This window comes from Bidens hawaiensis, unplaced genomic scaffold (genome assembly GCF_021521415.1).
Source record: "Bidens hawaiensis isolate Kalapana, Puna unplaced genomic scaffold, B.hawaiensis_p1.1 tig00010256_1, whole genome shotgun sequence".
NCBI classification, from domain to species: domain Eukaryota; kingdom Viridiplantae; phylum Streptophyta; class Magnoliopsida; order Asterales; family Asteraceae; genus Bidens; species Bidens hawaiensis.
The window spans coordinates 875931-889031 of NW_027491777.1; the positions used below are offsets into that span (position 1 = coordinate 875931).

The 13101-nt window shown below is 35.6% G+C and overlaps 1 protein-coding gene across 3 annotated transcripts in view; it reads right to left on the reverse strand.

The window, feature by feature from the left end:
* LOC143534679 (glutathione S-transferase-like) overlaps positions 1-3021 on the reverse strand; it is a 28929-nt gene extending 25908 nt beyond the window's left edge. For 2 of the 3 annotated variants that reach the window (XM_077029113.1, XM_077029117.1), the window contains exon 1: positions 2845-3017. In XM_077029113.1, the coding sequence (XP_076885228.1) occupies positions 2845-2991 (147 nt within the window). In that variant the 5' untranslated portion in view covers positions 2992-3017. Of the gene's footprint in view, positions 1-1026; positions 1476-2716; positions 2766-2844 lie in introns of those variants that run through there. The other variant, XM_077029118.1, reaches the window with a different exon arrangement.
* Between the last annotated feature and the right edge of the window lie 10080 nt (positions 3022-13101).

Sequence of the window (13101 nt, forward strand, 5' to 3'; positions counted from 1 at the left end):
AAAACAATGACCTAAAACGTAAGACATAATGGCGAATACGTATAACACAATGGCCTAAAACGTAACACACAATGGTGAATATATATAACACAATGACTTGAAATGTAAAACACAATGGAAACGACATATTACACAATGACACAATGAACAACAAAAAAACACAATTAAAAAACCCATTAATTTTTTTTTATTTTTATATAACAATATGGTACTCATATTAAAGATAAAAAACGCTTATTATTATGGTGAATTTTTTTTAAAAAAATAATGTCGTATGAAAAAGGTATGGACATTTTAAAATGATGGGGGGATTGACATGTGGAGAGAGAAAGTCAACAAATGTGGGTTATTACCTTAATGCCCTTTTCATCAATTTTTATTTATTAAATTAATCTCAGTCATTCAAATCTAAGATCAATTGACTGAATTTCTTCTCACCCTTCTCATTTTTGTTGTCCTTTGTATTTTAACTTTACCCTACTAGCTAATAAGCACTTACCGTTATAAAATGGATTTTGTAGTTTTGAAGATGTGGACATTCGTTAGTAGTAATATGAACTTGATCTTCGTTAATGAATTCATTATGTACGTATGTAAAACTATGCCCATTTTAACATTTTATGAGTAAACCGTGATCCGGCGCAACTCGCATTAGTAATTTTTTTTTAACAAATTAGCAGCTATAACCCACACGTTGTTTTGGTATGGAATCGCATGGGTAATCACACATACATAAACAACTCAAACCAGCGTCGCAAAGCACGGAAAATGTGTATGTTCTCATGAAGTTACGGTTCCTTTGTTAGTGTGTGCATTGGTTGTTTTCTTTTTGCCCCCTACTCTAATCGTAAAACACTCATAGTAAAAAACATGGATCCGCGCAGCGAAGCGCGGGTAAAGTTACTAGTTCATTATTATAGTTGGGCAGTGATCACTGCTCAACATCAAACACCAAATTATCTAAAAGTACAAGCACAATATACAATTCACATAGCTATCTTAAATTATCTTCAAACCTAATGTTAATTAATATGCAACCACACCAAAAACCTTCACACAAGCCGGCCTAGCAAACATATCCGCAACCCACGCGCTGACATGAGGCCGCGCGTTGAACACGCGTTTCATCTCTGTCCCCATCAGAAACTTAATCATAGGCGCGTGGGTCAGATCCGCCAACGAGTAGCCATCTCCGCTCAAATACTTGCTCTCGGACAACCGCGCTTCGTACAGGTCAAGCACGCTCTCCAGCTTCTCCTCCTCCGCATTCACAATGTCCTCATCACCTTTCTGTCCGAACAAAAACCGCTTCATACATAGCTCCCAGGCTAATGTCAACACCGCCGGTTCAAATTTATGAGCCTCCGCTTCCATCCATACTGCTTCCAAAGCCGCCTTCTTCGGATCCGGGTTTATAAGATCCGTCCCCTTACCAGCGTATGCAAGTAATATGTATCGTGCAATCGCCCTTGATTCTGCAACATAATACAAATGTTACGCATGCTCTGCTTTACACCAATAATTTTAAACTACTCATTTGACCAGGTGAGTAAATGAGCACAGCCCGAGCTATACTTTGCTTGAGCTCTGCTTCTTTTGGCTTACCAGAGGTCAAGCTCCGCTGTGACGTGTGTAATTAATACATAGAAGTAGAAAGAAGTTAAAACTTAAAAATACATACGGCTTGACGAGTGTAAACGAGTCTCCCATACAAGGCTCGAGCTTGAGCTCAATAACTAAATGAGTTTTATCAGGGCCGGCTCAACGTCCTCAGGGGCCTAAAACTAACTAAAATGTTGAGGCATTTTTGTTGTCTTTTCTTTAAGCGTATAGCGCTAGAGTGTATACAAGAATTATTGAATATGGATGATATGCCGTGATAATGGAAATGAAGCAATCATTCTTAGCTTGTGGCTCATCATTGAGTTACTAATTTGAAACGAACTATACTTTCAAATCTCATAATACATAACTCTTATTTAAGATGGAAGCCCTATAAATCTGGAGGCCTAAAACCATTGTGTTGGTGCATGATGCCAGTAGTTCATTATCTCGTGTTTAGTTTGTGTCTGTAATCGTTTAAGTTGTTAGTTCTGTTGGAACGTGTTATGTTTAGTATGTTAGCAAACATGTGTGGTAAGCGAAGTTAGGAGCGAAGTTAGGACAACTTCGCCTAGAGACTAGGCGAAGTTGTCATGCTATATATTCACCAACTTCGGCTCATTCATTAAGTTTTTGGAGGACGGCTGTTTTGTGACACCTTAGTGTTACGTGTTTGGGTTCTTGATTACTATCTTTGCAATATAACTAGTATTCTATTATATACTTGTGTGTTGCGTGTGATTTACGTGTTCATCGTCTTAGCCCTCGTATCGTATACGTAGGGGATTCCGCACCCTCGTGTTACGAGATACTCCTGTTTAGATCCGGCTGGGAACCTAGACATTGCCTCATTTATCTTATCCACGAGACGACCCTGAGTTTCATCTGAGGCTTAGGCTCGGCTTCAACTCGAAAAAACACAGCTCATTTCAAACTTTTTGTTGATGCAAGCTCAAATAGCTCGCAAGCAACTCGGCTAGTTTTGCATCCCTAGTTTGAACTTGGATCTCCCTTTTAAAGGGAGCTGTCTCTACCGAGTGGGCTAGCCACATAGATTTAAGATTAACACGTAACAAAAAGCATTTGTGTGATGTAAATTTGAAGCCATAATTACCAAAGAGTTTGAGATAGCCGTCCTCGAATGCGGGAATCTGGCCGAACGGCTGCATTATATACATTACATATCAAATTAGTAAATATATTTGGAAGCTAATTAGTAATTACTAAGTGAGTTGTTCTTACGTTAAGTGCAAGCATATGAGGTTTTTTGTGTTCTTCGGATGCTAAATCGACGGTAATGAGCTCGAAATCGATGTCTTTCTCGGCTAGGCAAAGCAGTACACGGAGAGTGGCGAAGGAGAACATGGAACCGTACACTTTAATCACCATTTTAATGGTTGATTCCAAAATGCAGCTAGGAGAAAAGTAATGTGAGATGTGATAGAGAATTAGGCGTGGGTGTAGGTTTAAATAAGAGATACATGAGTAAGTACTAGTGTGTTACGTCCAACGAGGCGTGATAATAATTTATTACTCTGTACGGGAATAATAAACCACACATGGTTAGCAATGGTTGTATTTAAGATTTTAAATGTGGGGTATGACAGTCAAGTGTGTCAGAGAAAGAAATTGGATTTTAGAACTCTAAATTGAGTTGAATTCACAGAATTGGAAATCTGGAAACAAAACTTATATAGGTTAAACAAAACCTCTAAAAACTAACTTTTAATTCTCTTCAAAATTCTTCCAACTTTTCTTATTACTTTAAATAAATAATGGACCTTATACAGGTTAAACAAAACCTCTCATACTAGAACTAGGAAACCATATTTAAAAATAAATATAAACTTAAAATATAAGATATATTTGTTTTAATCTCCTCCTTATCCTCCTTTTGCGAATGACCTAACCACCCTTCAGTTTTATCTTTAACGAACAAGAATTGTAATTATCATTCACCCTCTTAATCTTGATTCGTTCTTTTCAGATCTTCAATTCCGAACAATTTATCATCTCTTCAAACTTTAACTTCGGTAGCGTTTTTGTTAAAATCTATGTCTTTTGTTTCTCTCCACTAATGTGCTCAACTTGGACTTCACCACGTTCAATACATTCACGAATGAAATGTCTAATATCGTTATGCTTACTTATCCCATAAAACACGAGATTCTTCATCAAATCAATAGCGGATCTATTATCCACATGTAACGTCGCCACATTTTCTTCATGCCTGGTCAACTCGCTTAACAATCCCCTTAGCCATATAGCTTGACAAGCTGCGGTTGCTGTTGCCATGTACTCAAATTCACACGACGGAAAGGCTATGGTTTGTTGTTTTTGTGAGAGCCATGAGATCAATACACCACATAATAATCCAGTGATGCTTCGTCCATCTGTTTGATCCATACGTTAACTACTATCATAAAAATCAACCAACTCTCTACTACCACATCCATACGTTAAACCATATCCACTTGTGGCTTGTACGCATCGTAATATATACTTCAGAATATGCATATGGGATTGTTCGGTTCTTGCATAAACCTAGTAGCAACTCCAACTGAGTAACTCAAATCGAGCCTCGTGTGTGTCAAATACCTTAAGCTACCGATTATTCTTCGATATTCGGTTGCATTAACGAGTTATCTTTCTTCATCTTTCGTTACTTGCAACCATGTTCCATAGGAAATCGAATCAGGTTGCACTCGCTTAAATCTACACTCATTAAATTTTATTAGCATAAGCTTATTGTTTCAACTTTATCTCATGCTTCTTTTGTGTTACTTCAATGCCCAAATAATAAGATAACATTCCGAGATCTTGCATCTCGAACTCACTCTTCATTTGACTTTTAAATTTCTCAATCTCGGCTTGACTCGAACCAGTCACGATAAGACCATCGACATATACACCAACAATGAGAATGCCGGTTCTCATATTCCGCTTGTACACCGCTTGTTCTCTCGGACATCGAATAAAATCCAAACCTTTCAACATTTTGTTGAGTTTTTCATTCCAAGCTAGTGGGGCTTGACGAAGACCGTTTAAAGCCTTTTGTAACTTATAAAGCGTATCGTGTTTCCCGTGAACTTCAAAACCATCAGGTTGCTTCACATATACTTCTTCCTTCAACTCACCATTTAAGAACGTCGATTTAACATCCAAATGGTAAACGAACCAACCATAATTTGCTGAAATTGCTAAAATCAAACGTATGGTTTCCATTTTCGCTACCGGCGCAAAAACCTCATCAAAGTCTACCCCATGCTCTTGCACGTACCCCTTCGCTACTAATCTGGCTTTGTACTTTGTTATTGACCCATCTGTATCACGTTTGGTTTTAAACACCCACTTCAAACCGATCGCCTTATGACCCACTAGTAGGTTACAAAAGTCCCACGTATTGTTTTGTTCGACTGAGACTAATTCTGATCTCATTGCTTCTCTCCATATTTTAGAATTCTTTTCCTCTTCAAATGTAGACGGTTCTTCATCTAGGAGTAGCCATTTTCCTTCACTCAACATTACATAATCTTCTAATCTTTTGATAGGGACCGATTGACGACCATTTATTCGTAGCTCAGGTTCGGGATTTTCTTCCGGTTGGTCTTTAAATTCAGGAACGTTAAAGTATGTTGGGTCTTTGTTTTCAACTGGAATTTCTTGTTGAACTTCTTCTTGGGCCGACTCGATTATAAATTCAACCCTTTCGGGTCCGGTTCTGACTTGAAATGAGTTGGTATGTCGAGACCGGTCAAACTCTTGACTTTATCTGAAATGGACATCCCGACTCACATAAATACGGTTTTGAGCCGGGTCATACAATCTATAAGCTTTTGATCCCGGTTCGGTTCCGAGATGTACAACCTCCATACTCCAATCATCTAATTGTTGTAGGTTGACGGTTGGTATCTTCATGTACGTTAAGCACCCAAACGCTCGCAAGTGTGTTATGTTGGATTTCGGCCCTTCAAGGGGGTTACCGTCTTCAATGCTTTAGTTGGTACCCGATTCAACACATAAACCGAGTGTCTCACCGTTTCTCCCCGTAAATTTTGCCAAAGGTCCATAGCTTTCATCTTACTTATTGCATTTAGGACCATTTGGTTTCGCCTTTCGACTACACCATTTTGTTGAGGAGAGTAAGGAGCCGTAAACATTCTTTTTATTCCTTCTTGATCACAATATTTGGTGAAAAGTTTGTTGAGAAACTCGTCATCTCGATCACTTCTTAGAGATTTAACCTTTAATGAATGATCTAACTCTACTTCCTATTTAAACTTTTTGAGAATACCCCAAGCATCATTCTTATTTTTAATGGTATAAACCCACATGTACTTTGTATGATCATCTACAAGAAGCATAAAATACCAGTTTCCTCCTAAGGTAGGAGGCGAGATTGGTCCACATAAATCGGTGTAAACCAACGCGAATGGTTTCATGGCGCGGAACATGGTGGTTTTAGGAAACAAGTTTCTACTATGTTTGCCTAGCATAGATACATTGCAAACATGCTCACCATGCAAAGTTTGAATATCACCACGTACCATATTTTTAGACTTCAAAAAATTAACATGACCAAGTCTAGCGTGTCATAGCCATCATTGGTCTTTAATGGAAGCTAAAAGACATACTTGGGTTCCAATTCTGAACTCAATCTTATAAAGACAGTTTGGACATCTCAGGAGTCTCATTAGCAAGCGATCTCCTTCCTCCTATAGCCACAAGTTGTCGTTTGCTATCCAAACCTTACACCTTTCTTTGGTTAACTAACCAATGCTCACTATGTTGCCACATAAGTTGGGTATGTAATAAATGTCATTCATAACCTGCTGCTCACAATCCTTGTAATAAAAAATAATGGAACCTCTCCCTTTAATATTTACTTTGGACCCATCTCCAAATTTCACCAAGTCACTCACTTGATGATCAATTTGGGCAAAGTGGGCTTCACAATCGGTCATGTAATTAGACGCCCCATTATATAAATACCAAATTGAATCGTTTACCGAGTCGTTTGCATAACGGATTGGATGAACCTACTCATCATTTAACATAACATGTTCTTTAACAACTTCAACAAAGGCCATCATAAGAGTTGGCGGCTTAGCCTCGGCTTGGTTCAGATTCGCCTCTTGAGTCGGTGGTCTCGGACACTCCCATGCAAAGTGGCCCAAAACATTGCAATTATAACACCGAACACCGCTTTTATCTCTACCATGAATTTGAGTATGATGATTATTACCTTGATTGCCATCTCTGGCTTGATTGTTCGTTTTTGGTTGGTTACCGTCTCTTCGGTTATCATAGTTTTGATTAAACCGACCCATTCCTCTACTCGAACCTCTACCACCACATCTTCCACGGCCCCGTTGGTCATAACCAAAGGAGCCACGTCCATGAGCATAATTTTTTCGGTAATGATCGGTGCCCCTTCTTCCTTGATTATCGTTTTTGGCATACAATAATTTTCCCATCTCGACCGATGCTTCCTTGCCTTTGATTCTCTCCTCAAAAGCCTTTAACCTTGCTATACAATCTTCAAAAACCATAGTGTTAAGATCGGCCCACTGTTCGATAGTAGCAACAATAGCAATAAAACGATCTGGAACGCTATCGAGCAGTTTTTTCACGAGTTCATGTTCTTCCATCGGACTGCCCAAACTATCAAACTGCGAGGTGTATTCCGTTATCTTCCCGACAAAGTCTTTAACGGATTCTTTTTCTCCTATCTTCAATTGATTAAAATCTTGCTTTAACAATCGTAAGCGAGCTTATTGCACTCGATCAGCACTAAGAATTCTAACCCGTAGTGATTCCTAAATCTCCTGAGCATCACGGGTTCTTGTAACTTGCATCAACACGTATTCTGGTAAGTCTAGAAAAATAATAGTCCTAGTTATCTTGTTCTTTCGCTCGTCTAGGGCTTCTTCAGACTCCACCTCCCATAATCTTTGAGCATCAAGGATCAATTCCATAATTACAACCCACATGTTGTAGTTTATTTTGTTAACTTCGGACACTGCAACGAAGTTGAACTTGGTTCCCTTGCTTGCACAACGAAGTTGAACCTTTTCTTTTTAACCTACCATTTTTAAAAAGTCCCATCTAATAAATTTCATAATCGTCGATCACTTTCATCCACAGATATCACGGGGTGAAGATGATTAAAGAGATGCATGTTGTCCATGTGGTTCTCCAACATCAAAACATACTTCATGGACATTTGCAAACCCTGGGAGAAGATTCTGGGTTGCAAGTTTGATTGTTCTATTCCCCCATTTTTTTACCTAATTCCAATTTCTTTAACCTAATTATTTTGAAAACAATTAACAAAGATCAAATTGTGGGTTTGTTTGTTGGGTGGATCCTCCTATGTCTCAAAAAGCTGTTGAAATTATGCCTGGACTCTTGTGTTCTATCAACAATTATCAATTACCATGTTTAAAATCAAAGGATGAAATTTGCTTTAGTTTTTAGTTTGGTACCTTGATGTTGTTTGTTAAAATTATGACTTGATAGTAGTTTATTTCGATGTATTTCATACAAAATATGACCTAAAATGTTGTAAACATCATTAATTTTGTTTCAAGGTACTAAGATGTTATTGAAATTTGGTTGTGATTTACAATATAAGTTTTTAGGAAATTGAATGCTTACAAAAAAAAATTTTGAACCAACAAAAAGTACAGAGCAATAAAAGCTCAGCAAGAAATGTGTAAAGGTTTATAACCATAACACAACTAATAATACAAAACCTCCTAATCACCGCGTATCATCCACAAATTAGTGTTCATTGTGCAATGAGGTTGAAGAATCGTTCAAGGGACGAAGTTGAAGAATCGGTTGTTTGGTTTCATCGAAGCATCGACGTGGTTGTTTTTAGGGTTCATAATTTTGGAGACAAATTGGGAAACTTAATGTTTACAATTCAGATAATTAAAGTGGTAGGCTAAAGAGACCCCAAAGAAAAGGCCCTTAAGTGAAGGGCACATGTTAATTAACTAACAGATGTGTGCATGAAATTAACAAGTTGGACTAAAACTGATAGTCAAATGATATACTATAAAAGCCTAAAAATAAACTATTGAACTAAAATTGATAATTTTAATATATCACAGGGACTAAAACTGATCTTCTCTCAATCGAATAACTAAAAAACAAATGTGAGTACAAAAAAATTAGTTGAGAAGTTGTACAATTGACCAGGCAAGTATTATACATCTATAATATATATAAACGAAGACATAAAAATCCTACGTGTCGCGATGTGGTCGCTTCCCTTTTTTTTGGAGTCACCAGATTTGTTTGATTTTTAAATGAAGGCTTCTCATGCATTTGACCCGAATTCATGGGTATGGGTCTTACCAAACCCAGATATTCCTTAAACGGGTTATAACATCTCATTAAATTAAAAATTATTCTCACCAAATTATTTATGTGAAAATCCTATAAAATAGGATATAATAAAAAATAGTATCTTATTTATTTTAAAAAAGATATATATATCTTATCAAACCATAAGTATATTATTAACTTTCATAAATATTATTTATAATTAAAAAACCAATTTCACAGTAAAAGAAATAAACGGGTCTTGGGTCTCATCAAAACCATTTAGCTTTTATACCGGGTTATAACAACTCATTTATTTGTAAAACAATTTATCATTAAACCATAAGTATATTATTAACTTTCATACAATAAAAAATATAAATTAAAAAGATAAATAAATATTAGAACAAACAATATAAAACAACCCTCGTAATACGGGAGATAATTATTGATGAAAATCCTATAAAATAGGATATACTAAAAATTATTATATATTTTAAAAAAAAAGTATTATTCAAAATTAAGAAACAATTTTATAGTAAAAAAAATAAGCGGGTCTTGGTTCTTACCGAACCCAGATAACTTTTAAACCGGGTTATAACATCTTAGTTATTTGTGAAACCTTTTTATCATCAAACTCTAAGTATATTATAAATTTAATTACAATAAATAAAATTAAACCCAAAAAAAGTATATAAATATTTAAAACGAGAAATGTAAAACAGCCCCCGTAATACGGGGGATAAAAACTAGTTTAAACATAAATTTTAACGTCCAATCACTCTAAGAATCACATGTATTACGTACTACGGTACTAGTGAACACTTGATACCGAAGGTGTGAATTTATCAACTATTAATTTGCCAATTCTAGATGAAAAATCTTATTATTAATATCGTGGCCTTCACAACTATCTTTATAATTGCGCCACTTCAAATAGTGGTAAGCTCTAATCAGTACGAGTATACAACACCATGCCAACTTATTGAAGACATTACACGTATGTTGATTGTGGAACAATAATCACACATATTCCTTGCAGTTGGGCATTACTGGTTATTAAAGTTTTTTCTGTGTAGTAAACATACTTAAGTTTAAAATCACGTAGGATGAATAATGGTCCTAAGATTCAAAAATCGTAAATCATGCGTTGACAAGGCCAATTACTATTACTAATTACAATTACTAATAGATATAAATGACAACTTTGGTGCCGCAAGTGCCCTATTGAACCACCTGGGGGCACCTTAGTGGTCGTAGAAATTTTGTTTTGTTTTTTTAGATCCAACCGTAACAAACATATAGTCAACCGAAAGATATAATTATTTTGTTTTTTTTCTTTTGTGTTTCAGTTCTGTACCACAACGAACAAGATAGAAAGCAACCAAATTTGCATAAGCTCCCTACTTTTATTTTAGTTACAGTATCGTAACGAACGTAACGAAAAAGGACACAATGCCAAATTTGTTGTTGGTTTAGTTACGATACGTAAAAACGTGACGGAGACCAACCAAATTTGCGTCGACTCACCGTCTCAACGCCAGGGATTCACAACGCTCGGGTGTTACCAACGCTCGACTTTTACCGCCTCAACATCCGTGATTGACAACGCTTGAGTTTTACCATCGCTCGGGTTTTACCGACATGCTCGGCGCGTTGCGCCGGGTGAGCACTAGTTTTTAACTAAAACACTTTCACATATACCAAATACGATAGGTGGGTGAGTATTAAGGTTTTTACAGTTGTGGAATTCCTACTAGGTGGGTCATGGGTGAGTCGGGTTCTCATGTTCTGTCCTGAAGGGTGATTTATATGCCTGTGTGATCCCTGGTGTTCGAATCTTAGCTGATTGGAAAAAAAATTGATTAATTAATATTTCATTTAGATCCAGGAACCTTAATCTTTAAAATTATATATGCAATGGAACTTTAAGGCTATGTGTACTGGGCGTGGGTTCAGGCGACAAATGGGCGAAATTGGGCGCAAACACCGCCCCCCAAGCGATATGTGGGCGAATTGGGGCGGGGGCGGGCTGTTTTATCGCCTGAAAGAAGAAGAAATATTATTATTATATTATATGTATGTGTGTGTATATATGTATATATGTTGTGTGTGTATATATATGTATATGTATATGTATATGTATACAGGGGTGGATCTACGTTTTTGATTGTGGGTTCACGGGAACCCACTGAGTTTCGGTTTTAATATAGAATGCATATATAAAATATGAAAGTGAACTCATATGTAAATTGTGAGTGAATCCATAGACAAAGTGGTACAATGGTGTAGTGGTAAACACCTTAGATTCTTAGTGAGGTTGCTTGGGTTCGATTCTCTCCTACAACAACCCTTCAGTTTTTTTGTTCTTTTTTCTATAATAAACTGGTTACTTAATTAGAGGCAACCCTTTATATATTCTGCTTGAAGAACTTAATCTTTCATCATAGGTAGTATATAACCTGCTAAGGTAAATTATGAACCTTTACATTTTTTTAATTAATAATTGATACCGACTTAATAACAAAAATCAGCATTTTAACCTATAAAAGTATCCAATGAAACGCGCCGCAAAGCCAAGTAGTTATGAATACTAAGAGAGATTATGTTTTTTTTTATTTCGAGTAAGGATGTTTGTTTTTTGTTATTGTGTATTTTTGTTATGTGGTAACCCTTAACCGACCCAACCCGAATTGTCGAACCACTCCGAACCGTCGAGCTAGCCCGAACAGTGAACCCATTGGAATAAATTCCTAGATCCGTCACTGTATGTATATGTATATATGTTGTGATATATATATATATATATATATATATATAGATATATATGTTTTGTGTGTATATATATATATGTATATGTATATGTATATATGTTGTGTGTGTGTATATATATGTATATGCAAAATGAATCCTAGAAACAACCCGAACCAACTGAACCACCCATTCTCTCCTTTCGGTCAACACCATGGTTCGCAAAACCAACCGAACGTGAACTTACAATGGAACCCGATGAACCTAAACCAACCGAGCTATCCGTTTCAATTTCCCGACTCGAACCTAAACATGTACGCCAACCGAGCTATATGTTTTTTTTATATTTTTTGTTATGTTTTTTTTTGTATTTCTTTTAATTTTAATGCATTTTTATTTTATTATTTAAATAAATTAGTTTTTATTTGATTAGTTTAATTATAAAAAAAAAAGGAAAAATGATCTAAAGAACTTTGAGTGCGTACAAGAAACTTATAACCAAAAAGTTCCCCAAGTCGTTAGGGAATGAAATAATAAAGAATATACACGCAACGTTATTATATTACCAATCTAACTTCTTTTTATCTTATATCTTACGTGGATCATTAACGGGCCACACGTCAACCTCAAAGGCCAGGAATAATTGACATCAATCTACTCGCAATGGGTAGAGAACTAAGTTTACATAAAAGCATATGTAACGGTAACTTACCATAATAATACATTATATGACATGACATTTTTATCATAAATGGGTATTATCCAAAAAGTAAGGACGGCAGTTAATTAGTTAATACTTAATACTCTCTCCGTCTCTCTTTAAGTGTCATGGTTTGAAAAACACAAAGTTAAGGAAGATCGAATTATTTGTTTATTTCTTACCAAATGATAATAATGCTCTTGAAAATTGAATCCATCAATATTGTTTATTAGTGTTAATTATGTGTGTTTAAAAGTAAACTTGTAAACTGACTAAAAAATATTAAAAGCAGACATTATAATTATACAAATAAAAAAAAGAAATATGAACATTAGTGTGATAAAGGGAGTAAGATTTTTCAAATTAAAATCAATCGAGTGTGACTCCAAGACAGCTGAAATAAGTCCTTCTAGAAACTTTACGCTTTTGTAAAAATAAATGTTTTTTTTTACTCTTTAGTCCATAGCAAGACCTGTTTTTAACAAACGTGTTCATATACGACCGACCTTCTAGAAACCGTTTCATCATCTTTTAGGAATAAATGTTTTTTAAATCGATGTTTAAAAAATAATATGTATTTTAAACGTAAATAATATTGTAAATAATATTTTCAGGATCATCTTTCCAATAAATAATTGTCATTTATTTTCATTTTTCAGAACGATGATTTTCTTGTATTTAAACTATCGCACTTTTCAAATTTTAAGATTCTC